Here is a 15,721-nt window from a genome sequence, read left to right as displayed (position 1 = left end):
TGCCCTTTTATGCCCTTTTAGACCTGTTTAATCTCCCATAATTGAGGAAGGTGGTGGTTATCATCTCTCCCTGGTGCAACTGAGCTCTTTTTGGCTACTTAATTTGCATGTTCTCTAGCAAGGAGCTGGCACTTTGGGCTTAATAATAGGGATAGCAAAATGGCATATGTGTTTATCAAGGGACTTCTTGTAGAAAGTGAAGAAGGGCACTTTGAGTGTGTTTGAAAAGAGAGGAGGAACAAGTATCTGGAGCCAGCAGATGTGGTAGCTGTTCTTTTGAAACAGCAGCCTTAATAGATATCATTAGGCTTCCAGGAGTCTGAGAGGAAGGTTAATCTGTTGTTGAGCACATAGCAGATGTGTAATTGTTTTTACCTTTCCTGCTGCCAGTCGTCCCAGCACAATAATCCCCAGTTTGTGTGGGTGGTGCCAGCCCTGCGTCAGCTCCACGAAATCACGCGGTCGTTTATTAAGCAAACTTACCAAAAACAAGACAAGGTAAGGCTATATGCTGGCGAGATTGTTGAAACTTTTGTTGTGTCTGTGTAGCTCAGCCAAACATGGAAGTTTGAATTTAGAAAAAAATAATTAGCTAATAAACAATTTTAAAAGTAGTTTAGTGATGTAGCATAAACAAGCTGTTGGAGTAGAGGTGCTGTGCTGTCCCTTTGTGAGTGTATGTTTGTGCATGTATAAATCTGTTTGCTGTGTCAGGACTAATTTGTTTTATTCTCAGCTTTTTGTAGAATAATTAACAGGCATGTTTGTGTTAAGAAATAAACAATGGCTAATGTTTAGACCAACTGCTTTGTAATTGAATTGACATTGAAAACAGACTAAACTACCAGCAGTCGTGTGCTGTAGAGTGGCTGTGTGGAGGTGTGGGACTTTGCAGTTTGCAGCACTTGTGTTTCAGCACAAGCTAAAAACACCAACATTTAGGGGGTTTGGGTGCTTGGTAAGGGAACAGCTGACTCTGAGTGGGGGTACATGACTCCTTCTGGTAAGAGATGTGTGTCTGTAGAAGAGCAAATTGCTGCACGCACATCCCTGTTTAACCATCGCTTTAAAAACATCTTTCCTCTCTTTTCTTTTATTGCCAAGAGCATTATTCAAGATTTAAAGAAAAACTTTGAAATAGTGAAGTTGGTGACAGGAAGCTTGATATCCTGTCACCGTTTGGCTGCATCTGTGGCAGGCCCAGGAGGGCTGGTGGGAGCAACACTGGTGGATGGACGATACACCTACCGGGAGGTACCGCATTTCTTTACCTTATTACTTCATTTTTGAAATTCACTGGTGAATAATTAATCTAATTTTTATTTATAGTTCTACTACTTTTATATGAAGGCTTGTTGTACCCTTGTTATTATATAGAATAAAGTTCTGTAAACATGACACAAAATTACAAAATTCCTTAGCAAAATTTCTACCTGGTGAAAAGTAGATCTCCCCATCCTAGGATCTGTTGTTGCTAAGTCTGTGCAGTTTCCAGCTTCTTCACCAGCTTCAGTTGCTGGTAGAGGTGATACCCTTGAGTGTGTTGTGAAGCTTTTAATACCTGCAACAGATTTGCTAATTAGCACATAGAAGCCACACACAAAAATAGCAGATTTTTGCTAATCCTTTGATAATTATTTTTCCACGCTAGTTTTGATTTAGTGTCAAATAATATCAGCACCACCAGCAAAGTAAGAGCAAATCCAAGGAGACTTCAGTGTTTGCTTTTAGAAGCAAAGCCACAAAGTATGTTTAAAATAGAAATAAATCTCATAAACAGTTTCTGTTTCTAGGCTTTTCAAAGTGTGCTCTTGTTTGACAGCTAAATTTGCAAAAACAAAAAAAAATAGAATTTTCAAAGTACTTGCTTCAGAGAGAAAAGTCTTAAGCTTGAGTTTTTGTTTCCTCTTTCTCAGTATTTGGAGGCACATCTAAAATTTTTGGCATTTTTTCTGCAAGAAGCCACCCTTTATTTGGGCTGGAATCGTGCCAGGGAGATCTGGGAATGCCTTGTAACTGGCCAGGATGTTTGTGAGTTGGACCGAGAGGTAAGAAAAACTTGAAAAGTTGGTTTCTGTGGTTGCAGAAGGAATTTTAATGGATCATGAGCAGCATGTGTGTTTGTTGAGACATGTGGAGTGTGAGTAGCAAACACATACTAGTCATGCATTTTATGCTTTGTGTAGGCTACAGAAGCCTCTATAACATGTGAGGTTACCATGAGATGAGAATTTTGAACCTCTTGCTGTAGATAAAACTTCTGCAATATGAGTTACTGTGGTATCTGACATAGTTTGCTGTATAAAACTAAAATATTTGATGTGACAATGGGGTAAATTTATGTCTGCCTTTCATTCACAGATGTGCTTTGAGTGGTTTACAAAAGGGCAGCATGATCTGGAGAGTGATGTGCAGCAACAGCTCTTCAAAGAGAAAATTCTTAAACTGGAATCATATGAAATTACTATGAATGGTAAGAAAATGGATTTGGTGAACAGATTTGGAGTTGAAATATATACCAGAAATTTGCTTCCTAAGCCTTCAAATCAACCATCTAAGCAGTTCTACAAATCAGTGTAATAAAGGGGTCTATCATTTTGAGCTTTTAGATGGAAAAGTTCATCTCCTGTATTTGATAACTGCTTTTTAAACAGAGAAACTAAGCCTGACCAGCATAAAAAATCTGCACCTTTTTTCATTTCAGGTTTTAGTTTATTTAAAACATTCTTTGAAAATGTGAACCTGTGTGACCATCGGCTGAAGAGACAAGGAACTCAGCTGGTGAGTTTGCTCTGGCAAGTTTGTTCCTGTGTCCTGCCTGTGTCCTCTTAGGGACAGGAGGAGGTGAGACAAGGATTGAGTAGCAGCTGTTTGACATGTTTGTATTAAAGACCAGAATGTCCTTGTAGCATTAACATTGTTAAATCCTGAAGCTAAAATCTTGACAGTTCAGCAATTGAAAGCTGGTTTGTAGCTTGTAAAACTTTGCAGGAGGAAGGGTGAACTATTTTTTGAAAATAATCATGGATTCTAGTCTGTAATTTTTTTCTTGTTCCTAGCAGTGAAAGTCTTTTTTTAAGTTATTTTTTATTTTTCTTCTTTGCATGGGAGTTAGACTTATCATATTTAAATTCTAACCTACTATAATTTTTTACTCTGAGCCTTCAGTGGTTTTGTTAAATTAATGGTTATATGTTAAGGAGTTTTCTGTAGGCATTTTAGATCTTTATCACAGAGAGCTTACTTCAAATGCAGGATTTTTTTGCCAAGTATCACAGCAGGTTTTGTGGTGGTTTATTATGTGGTTAGTTACCATGTTGACTTTTTTGAAACTGATTCCATTCTAGATTAAATTTCTCCATGCTTTTAAATTTTTTAATTTTTCAGTTGGCTTGACTGAAATTGTTCTTTGGAACTTGTTTATCTATCAGTAAACATTTTTTTTTTCTTGTATAAATACACAAATGTGCAGCAGTTGGTATAACTTTGCACAGTGCCAAAGTTTGGCAGCATGTTGGAAAAGAAAATTTTTAAGTTTTGATTAAAAGGTGCTTTTCCAACACTTTTGTTCTTGTGGTTCTTTTGTAAGAAATCCAGTCGTGTTTTACTGTTGTTCTTCCTTGTGTAGAGTGTAGAAAAACTGGAATTAATAGGAATGGATTTCATTTGGAAAATTGCAATGGAGTCACCAGATGAAGAAATTGCCAATGAAGCTATTCAACTGATAATAAATTACAGCTATATTAATCTAACTCCCAGATTGAAAAAGGTAGGCGTATATTTGTACATAAATGTCCTTTGACATTCCTGAAGTCCTGATAGTCTGCATGTTCAGCTGTGTAATTTGTTGGGCTCTGCCAGTTTATGAGTAGCTCCCATGATTTTAATGTAAGTTCTAATTAATTTGTACACTTTGTCTTTAGGATTCAGTTTCACTGCACAAGAAATTCATTGCTGATTGCTACACACGATTAGAGGTAAAGGACAAATTTTAATTATTCTCGTGCCTACATCCTTTTGATTATGTTTCTTAGAATAAGAATACTTGTCTATGATAATTCCATTTAAAGAAAAATATTCTTTCCACAAATATTTTTTGTCCTCTGAGCTTTCCAGGCCATCCTGACTTGTCTCTTGCTCTGCTCTGTGTTGCAGGCAGCCAGCTCTGCGCTCGGCGGTCCAACATTAACACACGCTGTCACCAGAGCTACAAAAATGCTCACAGCAACTGCCATGCCTACTGTGGCAACATCAGTTCAGTCTCCTTACAGGTAGGCCAGCCTCTCAAGGAATAAAGAACAAAATAGACATTTGCTCCCAGCTGCTTCCCACAAGATTTTGAGTGCTAATTAAAAATCTCAGTAATTGGTAGTTGTAAATTCTGATGGTTCTTCCTCAACTGAATATTCCAATTGCTATGCAATGGGAGTTCCAGAGATTTTTGAGAAAACTGTGTTTAAAAACAAAACAACAAGGAAACAAAGAAAACCAAAGCCAAATAGATATAAAAAAAACCCCAAAACAACAGGTCAAAACCAAAAAACCACCCTGCCTCCAGCCCCCCAAAAATCAAAACCAACCAACCAAAACAAAACAAAAAACCCCGCAGGTTATTACCAGCCTATTAATCATGTAATATTTCTGAGGCAGTGGGTGTGGTTCTTCTTAAATTAGGAGAGAAAAGGTTGTTTTTTCAACCTCAAGCTTAATTTAGTTATACCTGAATATGTGTAACTTAAATATAGGGGCATAGGGTGGGACCTTTAAGAAACATGAATCTTCCTCTGGAGCTGGCAACATCTCAAGCAGTACAACATGAGCCTCTCTTCCTAGTTCATTTCTGCTGAATTAACTCCAAGTTTAAGGAGGTCCCTTTAAAACCAGACAATTCAGGGTAGTTACCCGTGGGCGTTGGAAATGAATCTGCAAGACAAGTTACTCTTGTTTTCAATGTTTATCTTTAGGTCAACTAAACTGGTAATAATTGAGAGGCTGCTGCTGTTGGCAGAGCGTTATGTGATAACAATAGAGGTAAGATGTTTCATTTCCTATAAGGCAAGGCTAAGAACACAACTTGCAATTTTATTAAAAACCAGTAAAAGTTATTTCAACATGCAATCCTGGTTACCCACCATCACAGAAATGGCTTTGTTTTCAAGAGTGATGTTTACTGTCATCCTTCTCTTCCTGTAGGACCTTTACTCTGTTCCCAGAACTATTCTACCTCATGGTGCCTCTTTCCATGGACATCTTTTAACCCTTAATGTTACATATGAGTCTACCAAAGATACCTTCACCATAGAGGTAGGTGTGCCCAGCCTGTGTGTGCCATGGACTGTTGGTTGTGTAGCCACTCTTGGTGGGTTTTATGCCTGGACTGAATAGAGTAACATGATAAAAAAGATTCCAGTCAGCTTGAAAACTCTTCTTGAAAATGTTAAAAATATGTACATGGAAGTGTCTGTGGACAAAATGTATTTTGATCATTAAATTCCAGGATGGGAAAAATGAGGTTTTTTGCTCACTGTGAGTGTTTGAGCATTTCTGTGCTGTCCTATCCTGACACTCTTACAAAAAATACTTTTACCACCCTGTGCAGGAAGACTCTTTCAGAAGATTTTAATTTTTCTTGGCATTTATTGCTCAAGCAGACTTATTGAACCAGTGTTGTTTAATTTCACAGGCTCATAGCAATGAAACTGTAGGAAGTGTCAGGTGGAAGATAGCAAAGATGTTGAATTCACCTGTGGAAAATATACAGATATTTGCCAATGACAGCCTGGTATGTTAACCACAAAGAATTCCCATTCTTGATGAAATTGAGTCTTTTCCAGAACTGAACAATAAATATTTTCTTGCAGCTAACAGTAAACAAAGATCAGAAACTACTGCATCAGCTGGGCTTCTCTGATGAACAAATCCTTACAGTAAAAACATCAGGAAGTGGGACTCCATCAGGGAGCTCTGCAGATTCCTCAACCAGCTCCAGCAACAGCAGCAGTGTATTTAGTTCTTCCTATGCAATGGAACAGGTACAATATGGCCTGAAGCCTTCCCTCAGATTTTTCCTGAAGCAGGGATAGATGGGGGAGAGAGTAGAAGCTCCAGTAACATCTTCCAATCTTTAGTAATCTGGTTTTGCTTTCAAACTGCAACTGAAACAGATTATCTAAATACACAAGTGCCTTGAGCATGCAGGTTGGATTTTATAATCTGTACTCTGTCACCTATGTCACCTATGGTAGCCTGCTTGGTGTTGATTCATCTCTGCAGGGACTTTTAAACAAATAGGTTTAATTTTGAGATTGTGTTTGTTGAGGGTAGAGTTTTCCACATTTTCACTACTGAAAAGCTGCAGTAAAAGTGAAAGTAAAGTAAACTAAGCAGCATCAACTGGCATGTTCAGAGCACTCTTGATCTGCTTTGTATTTTGCTTTTCATAACAGCTGATTTCAAAAATAGGCTGTTAAAAGGGAAATGAAATTATCTAAATATTGTCTCAGCCTAGAAAGTAGCTGGGATTTTTGTGGGTCAGGCTGGCATCTGGGCCAGTGAAGAGCTTTGTTCAATTTACATGTATCAGAGAAGGGAGAAAAAGACCTTTGTACTTCTGCTCAATTCTCAGGAGAAATCCCTCCCTGGAGTCGTCATGGCTCTCGTGTGCAATGTGTTTGATATGCTTTACCAGCTTGCCAACCTGGAGGAGCCAAGGTAAGCAGATTAAATGGTTACTAAATATTAAAGAACTGCTCTCAGTGCCCACTTTGAATATTCCACTGTGTGCAGGCACCAGGCCAGTGTGGCTGAGCCCTTGTTTTGTGCCTATAACTTGGGATTTCTTTTCAGGATAACGCTGCGAGTGAGGAAACTTCTGCTCCTGATTCCCACTGACCCAGCTATTCAGGAGGCTCTTGATCAGCTGGATTCCCTGGGAAGGAAGGTATGGATTTAATAATTGATCATGGTGAGCTACACAAAGAGGATTTTACTACCAGCTTCCTTAAATTCCCCGTCAGATTATTGTACAGAGAGGGTTTGAAACTACAGCAAAATAATATTCATGTTAAGTCGATGTTTATTATTGACTTACTGCCAAGCAGCCAGAGGTGAGAGGGTCATTACAGGGGCTGTAGGAGATGGATTCCCAATTACAGCAAAACAGAGGAGTCTCAAAATATTTCTTCTGTGGCTTTTTCTTCCTAGAAAACACTGCTTTCAGAATCCAGTTCTCAGTCTTCAAAATCCCCATCCTTGTCTTCAAAACACCAACATCAGCCCAGTGCCAGTTCAATACTAGAAAGTCTTTTCAGATCTTTTGCTCCAGGCATGTCCACATTCAGAGTGCTCTACAATTTAGAGGTAAGAAAACAAATTTGCTTTTTCCTGTGTTTCTGAGCAGCAAGAGTTAAGTGTTTCTAGGTGTTTTGGGCAGGAGTCCACTTTGATGGGGTCATTATGAAAAATGCAAATATTGTGACATAGTCTGCTTTTATACATGTGGTAAATTTTACACAGAATAAAAGGGACAGAAAATTTTCCTTCAGAGACTTTACTGAGAAACCAGGCCCTTTGTGTGATTTACAAGGTGGAAGAAGTGGAGAGGAGCAAAGAAACATCAAATTCTTATTGGATTGGATAAAATTCCTGCTTGAATCTCTAGATTTCTGAATATACAATTTATAGTGTGTGTATATATAAAATATATATATTAAAAAAACTCGGCCTTTAAAAATTAATGGGAGCTATTTTAAGTTGGATGGGTTTTGCTTGATTAAATTTGTCAGAAACTCCTGTACTGTGTGAGTGTCCCATCTTATGTCTAAGGAGGAGTGTTTTTCCAAAGCATTCAGCTGGGAAGAATTTTCACTATCCAAGGATGCAGGGCTTTGGCCAAGAGGCCTCTGGCCTGTTTAGGCTGCACAGGTAGAGTGGAATATATAGAAATCTGTTACCCCCAGGCATTCTCCTACATTCTTTAGCCGAAATTTTGGATAGGGCCCTGTAAAGATTCTTTCCTAGAGTTCAGAGAATAGATTTTAAGGATTACAGGAGTTCAGCTGGTGTTGTTTGTAGGACACAGTAACCTGCACGCTAAAAGCTGGACGACACTGTTTAGCTCTACTTGCAGGTCCTACTGTTTATAAGGACCCATGACAAATGTGATTTGAGCAACTTGAGGTTGGAGGAGCAATTGCCAACTGCTTCCAGAACATTAGACAAAATTATTCTCTTTCCTTCATGGTGTGTGCCAAAATTACTGTAGGAATTTTCTTGTGGTTGCTTCCCTTTAGGTTTCCACAGTCTAATGTTAGCTCTTCATCTTCCTACACTGTCATCACACTCCTGCCTTAGGATTCCCCCTTTTCTGTACAGCTGGAGTAAAAGATACTTGATTATGTCTTTGAAATATGTTGACAAGTTCTACAACTCAAAGCAAATGGTTTAGGGTGTCTTGTTGAGCTGACAGGTTATATAGCAGTAGGATGGGACAGTTATCTGCTGCTTCTGTGCCAGAGAAAATAATAAAAGCAAGCAATAAATTGCTTGGTTTTCTGGCAAGGGATGAGAAGTCATAAATTGGATTAGATGTGGAGATTATATGAGTGGACTTGTTCCTCACGCCAGTCAAGCCAAATAGAAGATGGTTTTTCTCAGGAAAAGGAGTATGTGCTTTTTTATCCCCTCAGCTGGTGATCTGGTGAAAAGATGGGAACCAGTCTGAACTGCTTTCTGAAAAAAAATGTGCACAGGAAATTTGCAGAACATATGAAAGAGATGAAAATTGAATGTTGCAGATGTCCAGGGCGTGATAAGATTTCATGCCTGGAACTCTGTAAAACATTCTTCTGATCTGGGAACCTGGAAGGAGATGTATTTTGTTTGCAGCATTTTTGGCTGTACATGCCAAGGAGACTTCTCAAGAAAGTGAATAATATCTGTGGGGTTTTTCTGGGATTTTGGGAGGGCACAGGGTTTCTTTGGTTGATGGTTTTGGGGTTTCTGTGGGGGGTTTTTTGATGGCTTGGTTTGTTTGGGTGTTGGGTTTTTTTAATGTGAAGTGAAACAGATTATAAGAAGATTATAAATAATAACTGACCCACAGAGACCACAGACTTCCTTCTGGCCATGTTTCTGAGTGTATTTGCACTCTGAAATTTAGTGCTGATTTAAAACAGGAGAGATGATAGAGGGGTGATGTTCATAAGACCTTTAGAATTACCTGAGCCATCTTTTACAGAGAAACACCCGAATAAAAGTGGTACAGTTATATTTCAGAAGGTGTGACTATTAAGTAAGCCATTTGTAGGATGTTTTATGGGATACTGTGAATTGAAAATCCAGAACCAAGAAGAATTTGGGCTCCTAAGAAGCACCAAATGAACCAAAATATGATGAAAAATTAACCAAAAAATTCCATGTACCTAATCTGTTCCCTTAACATATAAACTGCAGTGACAATAGAATGCTTTGATTCAGAATAAACATCTGTAGGTGCCATGGTTATTCTAAATACTTGAGATTTATTGAGTATATGAGATTTCTCACTGACTGCATTTTTGTGTAAGTGTATTAATAATTGCTTCATTTGTAGTGGATTTTTTTTCTGTTACAGTTTCCAACTTCAACAGGTAAAGAACCCTAAGAGGGATGGTAGTTTACATCTGCTTATTTATTTATTTATTTTATTTATTTTATTTGTTTGTTTATTGTAGGTGCTGAGCTCCAAGCTGATGCCAACTGCAGATGATGAAATGGCAAGAAACTGTGCCAAGTCTTTCTGTGAAAACTTCCTCAGAGCAGGAGGTTTGAGGTTAGATTTCAAAACCTTGACTCAATTTGTAGCACTTCATTTAGTTAGCAGTTGTGTGTGGTTTCCTATTTCCACGCTGCAGCAGACTAATACACCTGTCAGCTTCTTTTTCTGAGAAAAAAATCCACCCAAGGCTGTTTTACCACTGTCCAGTAGCTGTCATATTTAAGAGAGTACATATACTCTCTTAAGAGAGTATTTAAGAGAGTACATGTACTCTTTTGAGAGTTAAATCTCAAAAATCAAGTTAGGCACAAATAAGCTTGTGGAATGTAGCTTGTACTAAAGTAGTTGATACTTGGACAGTTTTTGACATTTAAATGTTTCAGTTCAAATTTGGAAGTGTGTACATTGCATTCTACTCTGTGTAGACACCAGTGGACATTTTCAGCAGTCACAGTATAGGTCATGCAGTAGGAACCAAATTAAATTTGTAATTACAGTCTTGAAAATTCAGACTCTTCATTTAAGAGTTGAGGCACAGTGTGAGTGGTTTGGAAGACCTGACAATACTGATTGTGTGAGATTTATCAAGTATACTTTGCTCTTAGTAACCCTATCCATGACACTCCTCTGCCCGAGAGATCTTGAAGCATTTTCCAACAGGAGCAGAAAGCTTCCATCTGTAGATATAAAAGGAGAAAATGAGGATGTTGACCTCCAAAGAAGTCAGTTTGAACTGGAATTCAGCTGAGTGGATAGGAGGAAGGAAAGATAGAGACAAATTAATTGAAACATTTCCAAATGGAGTCTGTCTTATCGATTTGTTTTTAAGTTTGGTGGTGAATGTGATGCAGAGAGATTCCATCCCATCAGAGGTGGACTATGAAACAAGACAAGGAGTCTATTCCATCTGCCTGCAGCTTGCAAGGTATGTAACTGCTTCTCATTAGAGAAAGTGCTGCTTTCTTGGCTTTTAGCATGCAGCTTTTAATATTTAAGATTATTGGCACTTTTGAGTTCTGTTCCATTCACTCTGCAAGCATTCAAATACAAGGCTGATGTTTTTACTCTGTGCATGCAGATTCTGGGTGCTTGGGCAGACAATGCCCATGATGTTTTTACTTTGTGAATGCAGGTTTTTGCTGGTTGGGCTGACAATGCCCATGTTTTTCTCTGTGGATGCAGGTTCCTGCTGCTTGGGCTGACAATGCCCATGATGTTTTTACTCTGTGCATGCAGGTTTTTGCACTTGGGCAGACAATGCCCATGATGTTTTTACTCTGAATGCAGGTTCTTGCTGCTTGGGCAGACAATGCCCATGATGTTTTTACAGGTTCTTGCTGCTTGGGCAGACAATGCCCATGATGTTTTTACTTTGTGAATGCAGGTTTTTGCTGGTTGGGCAGACAATACCCATGATGTTTTTGCTCTCTGCATGCAGGTTTTTGCACTTGGGCAGACAATGCCCATGATGTTTTTACTCTGAATGCAGGTTCTTGCTGCTTGGGCAGACAATGCCCATGATGTTTTTACAGGTTCTTGCTGGTTGGGCAGACAATACCCATGATGTTTTTACTCTGTGCATGCAGGTTTTTGCTGGTTGGGCAGACAATACCCATGATGTTTTTACTCTGTGCATGCAGGTTTTTGCTGGTTGGGCAGACAATGCCCACCCTGCTGGATGAGGATTTCATCAAGGATGGGGTGGAAGCTCTGTCCTCGCGGCCCTTCCGCAACGTGAGCCGGCAGGCCAGCAGGCAGATGTCCATCTGTGGCACTCCTGAGAAGTCCTCCTACCGCCAGCTCTCCGTGTCTGACAGATCCTCCATCAGGGTAGAAGAAATCATCCCAGCTGCAAGAGTTGCCATACAAGTAAGGAGGTGTTGGATGGCTCTGATGTAGCAGTGTCATCTCCAATCACAGCTGTATAACTCTGAGATTTTTAATCAGTCTTTTATGTAGGTTTTTGCCCTGGCTCCATTTAAAAGTCCCTGAAAATCTTGTCTCTTCCAATCTTGATCTGAATTTTTAACATATTATCATAAATTATTTTGGCACTACAAAGGGAAGCAGTACCCCAAAAGTGCTTACAAGAAATAGATGTACACAGAAATCTTACTTGTGATTTATCTTCAGTCACACTTAACTCTTAAGATCTTACTCTGTTAATTTTCTGTGAATCGAAAGGAGAAGGTTCCTGCTTGAGCTTCTGGCTTTATAATCCATTATACTTTGCATTAGAAAGAACTGGACAAGCTTTTTCCAAATAGCTCATTAAAAATTAAATTTGCTTGATGGTATTGTGGAGAAAAAGAATTTTTTTTATTTTCAGTACCTTAAAAAAATGTTGTTTGAAAACCCATTGAGTCCAGATGAAAGAAACTTCATAGTTAATGTGGCAAGTGTGCTGTGGTAGGTTGTTGGGCAGTGCTTCCCAAATGGATTGAACAATTGAAATCAGCATGAGTGCCTGCAGATAGGTGGCAAGGGTATCTATCCTCGTGGGGAATTAAAAAATTAATTACTTCTCCTGAGATAGCAATACCAATCTCTCATTGGAGGCAGACTCTTGAATCCTTTAACCTGTAAAGAGAAGAAAGTGGAAAGCATGTAAATGTCAATTTGACAGGATTTAGAAGATACATTCCTCTCATCCTTGTTATTGACAAAGGTTGTTGAATATCACAGAAGTGACTGCAGTTTCTTGTTCCTCCAGACCATGGAGGTGAATGATTTCACCTCCACAGTGGCTTGTTTCATGCGCCTCTCGTGGGCTGCTGCTGCAGGACGCCTGGACCTCGTGGGAAGCAGTCAGCCCATCAAAGAGAGCAACACTCTCTTCCCTGCTGGGATTAGAAACAGACTTAGCAGCTCAGGTGGGTTAACTGTGTCCCTAAACCAGTCTAAAAGCATTTGGTTTAATCTTAATTGAACACTTCAGGAGTTTGAAACTGAATTCATTCAATGTTCATCCTCTTGGATCTCCCCCAGCTTGGGACATTATACAACTAAATTACAAAAAAATCTGAGCAAATGTATGTACATTCATCAGGGATTCAGAGAAATTTTTGAATTGCAGATAACTGTCCAAAAGCTGAAAACATCTGAGTAAAATTTAATAAATTACAGCACTTGTTCTTTGTTTTTTAATGCAGGAAGTAACTGCAGTTCGGGAAGCGAAGGGGAGCCCACGGCGCTGCACGCTGGGATCTGTGTGAGGCAGCAGTCTGTGTCCACCAAAGATGCTCTCATTGCTGGGGAAGCCTTGTCTCTCTTAGTAACCTGCCTTCAGCTACGTAGTCAGCAGCTAGGTATGGAAAAAAATTGGATTATTCACTATTTGGAGTATAAGCCAGGTGGGAGGAGGCTTTTGGATACAGTCAAGTGAAAAAAAAAATAATTCAAAACTTGTAGCTTTGTTAGCTGAGACTGCTCAAGCAAAAATACAACATTTCATTAAAAATTGCAGGGATTTTTTTTCCAGGACTGAAATAAGGCATGTAGTGCTATGCTTCAGTAAAATGTTTTGGGAAAGCTGACTTACTGCCAGAATATAAATATTTGCACTGCTTTTGAAGTCTGTAATTCTCTAAGTGCTGCTGTTTGCATAGCTCCTGTTTAGTACTTGAGTCTTTGTGTACAGGAAGTGTAAACACTGGTGGTGCAGGAAGGCAAGGAAAATGCTGTTTTATCATGGTGGCAGCCTCTGCTGAGGGAAGGAAATCAGGAAATAGCCTTTACTTCTTTTCAGTATTGATGTCCTCTAGGTCCTGTGGTATTTTAATGCAAGACTGTAACTGACTTATTTTAAAATATTATTTTTAATAAGATAGCCTGGTACTCTTCTGTTCCAGGATCTTTTTACAATTTGCCTTGTGTTGCTGATTTCATCATTGATATTCTGCTTGGATCACCAAGTGCTGAGGTGAGAGTCTTCCTCTAAATGCTCCTTCTGAAATGTGTATGTTTTGATAATTTCATATAGTCTGAACATAAAATTGTTTATTGCAAGTATTCCCACAGATTAGTATTTGAATAAATAACCTTTGTATAATTGTTGGTAATTCCAGTATCTGGTGATGGTTTGATAGAAAATGGTGTAGTATTATATTTTCTAGGCTTGTTTCATCCATGAGATGCACAGGACTGTGCTGTGACTAGTCTAACGAAAATAGTCTCATTTTGGTGACACAAATTCTGTAAAACCAGTATTTTAGGGAAAGTTTCAAGTAACTTTGATTTGGGTAAAATTTGATGGATAGTTCTGACATTTTGAAAATTTATTCCAAGTGTTGTAACCCTCCTAAAATTCATTCTTTTTGATTTAAGATTATCTTGGATATTCTAAAATCTATTGACTTTTATGCTTACCTCATTTCATCATGTGTCATCCGTTTATTTTGCATGAAGTCATTGCATCTCACCCTTTATCTGTATTTACAATTTGTATTTCTCAGAGGTTTTCCCTCAGGGATGAACAGGGTTTGTTACATTCCCAGAAACCCTGGCTGGTGGGTGCAGAGCTCATAGCCTGGTTTGCACCATTGCAATGCCCATTTTTTCTGTTAGATTTCTAACTTGACAGGAGTGTGGGGGATTTTTGCAGCCCTTGAGTAACTGCTGGCAATGACAATGACCCTGTTGCAGATTCGTCGCGTTGCCTGTGACCAGCTGTACACCCTGAGCCAGACAGACACATCAGCTCACCCAGATGTGCAGAAGCCAAACCAGTTCCTCCTGAGCGTTGTTCTTGGGGCACAGCTGCCTCTCTGGTCACCAACCAGCATCATGAGAGGAATCAACCAGAGGTAAGTCACGTGTGTGTTTATGGAGGAAGAAAATCTGACACATTTTGAAATGAGCAGCGCTGTGGAAGCTCTAGGAAAAAGAGATTGCACTTGGCAAGTGTTGGAGGTAAATATCATGCAATTTCTAAAGGAGTAACTGAGAAGTTAAAGCATGTTTTTATTTTATTGTCAACTGACAACTAACTAGAATTGCTATGAGGTGAGGGAAGAAATGAAGATTCAATATGATTGCTAACATTCAGAAGTAGCTGTTGGGAAGGAATTTTTTTAAGCTGCTGCATGCAGAAGCACACCTACATGGTTATGCTGCTTTGGGTTAGAGGGACAGAGCACACAGACTTTAAAGACAGCTGGTTAGAGAAAAGTTCATGATTTTAAGAAAACCTTTCTTCTATTTATATCTATTTCAGACTTTTGTCCCAGTGTACAGAATACTTTGACCTGAGATGTCAATTACTGGATGACCTGACATGTAAGTATGTGCAGACACCTGATTCCTTCATTCTGATGGCAACTTCCAAGCTCTAGAAAAGATGTAGAATTGCCTGCAGAAGGGGGTTACTACACCTTTAGCTCAGAGTGACCTGCCAGTGTGCTCTCTGTCCTGTTCTAGTGCCTGGCATGGTCTGTTCTTGGCATTGGGTAGCTCATTCCTTCTGGAAAGTGAACTGAGCTCCCTGGTGGAAGGTTTACTTGATACACATGAGGGCAAAACTAGACCGTTACCAAACTGTTTGAAATTCTTTGTATTTACATTCTACATTTCCAAAGCTGCTATTTTTTACTGTGTTCCTTTTTTTATTTTCCTTGCAGCATCAGAAATGGAGCAACTGAAGATCAGCCCAGCTGCCATGTTAGAAGATGAGATCACTTGGCTGGACAATTTTGAGCCGAACCGCACGGCAGAGTGTGAGACCAGTGAGGCTGACAACATCCTGCTAGCAGGACACTTGAGGCTCATCAAGACTCTCCTCTCACTCTGTGGGGCAGAGAAGGAAATGGTTGGTGAGTATTTCTCTTTAAATTGACTAGACTGCTGGGAATTCTGCATTAACACATGACTGGACAGTCATGTGAAGACATCAGTAGAAGTGATACAGAGCTATAAGGACTGGGTTTAGCAGTACCTCTAATATTTGATAAAACATTTGTTGATTTG

General features: G+C 39.2%; 1 protein-coding gene across 1 annotated transcript in view; it reads left to right on the top strand.

Annotated features, from left to right (window-relative positions):
- Positions 1 to 15,721, top strand: part of USP24 (ubiquitin specific peptidase 24) — a 62,177-nt gene that overhangs the window by 25,988 nt on the left and 20,468 nt on the right. The window contains exons 16-39 of the mRNA XM_058030020.1: positions 391 to 498; positions 1,105 to 1,254; positions 1,917 to 2,048; positions 2,362 to 2,473; positions 2,705 to 2,781; positions 3,629 to 3,769; positions 3,924 to 3,977; positions 4,156 to 4,271; positions 4,965 to 5,031; positions 5,194 to 5,304; positions 5,684 to 5,782; positions 5,862 to 6,032; positions 6,626 to 6,711; positions 6,847 to 6,940; positions 7,204 to 7,359; positions 9,714 to 9,811; positions 10,587 to 10,682; positions 11,398 to 11,626; positions 12,471 to 12,630; positions 12,910 to 13,065; positions 13,609 to 13,679; positions 14,402 to 14,562; positions 14,973 to 15,034; positions 15,376 to 15,567. Of these exons, the coding sequence (XP_057886003.1) occupies positions 391 to 498; positions 1,105 to 1,254; positions 1,917 to 2,048; positions 2,362 to 2,473; positions 2,705 to 2,781; positions 3,629 to 3,769; positions 3,924 to 3,977; positions 4,156 to 4,271; positions 4,965 to 5,031; positions 5,194 to 5,304; positions 5,684 to 5,782; positions 5,862 to 6,032; positions 6,626 to 6,711; positions 6,847 to 6,940; positions 7,204 to 7,359; positions 9,714 to 9,811; positions 10,587 to 10,682; positions 11,398 to 11,626; positions 12,471 to 12,630; positions 12,910 to 13,065; positions 13,609 to 13,679; positions 14,402 to 14,562; positions 14,973 to 15,034; positions 15,376 to 15,567 (2,899 nt within the window). The remainder of the gene's footprint in view (positions 1 to 390; positions 499 to 1,104; positions 1,255 to 1,916; positions 2,049 to 2,361; positions 2,474 to 2,704; positions 2,782 to 3,628; positions 3,770 to 3,923; positions 3,978 to 4,155; positions 4,272 to 4,964; positions 5,032 to 5,193; positions 5,305 to 5,683; positions 5,783 to 5,861; positions 6,033 to 6,625; positions 6,712 to 6,846; positions 6,941 to 7,203; positions 7,360 to 9,713; positions 9,812 to 10,586; positions 10,683 to 11,397; positions 11,627 to 12,470; positions 12,631 to 12,909; positions 13,066 to 13,608; positions 13,680 to 14,401; positions 14,563 to 14,972; positions 15,035 to 15,375; positions 15,568 to 15,721) is intronic.

The sequence above is a fragment of the Melospiza georgiana genome, chromosome 9 (assembly GCF_028018845.1).
Source record: "Melospiza georgiana isolate bMelGeo1 chromosome 9, bMelGeo1.pri, whole genome shotgun sequence".
Taxonomy (NCBI): Eukaryota; Metazoa; Chordata; class Aves; order Passeriformes; family Passerellidae; genus Melospiza; species Melospiza georgiana.
Note: the sequence above shows the minus strand (reverse complement) of the source record. Positions and strands in the feature narration are given on the sequence as shown.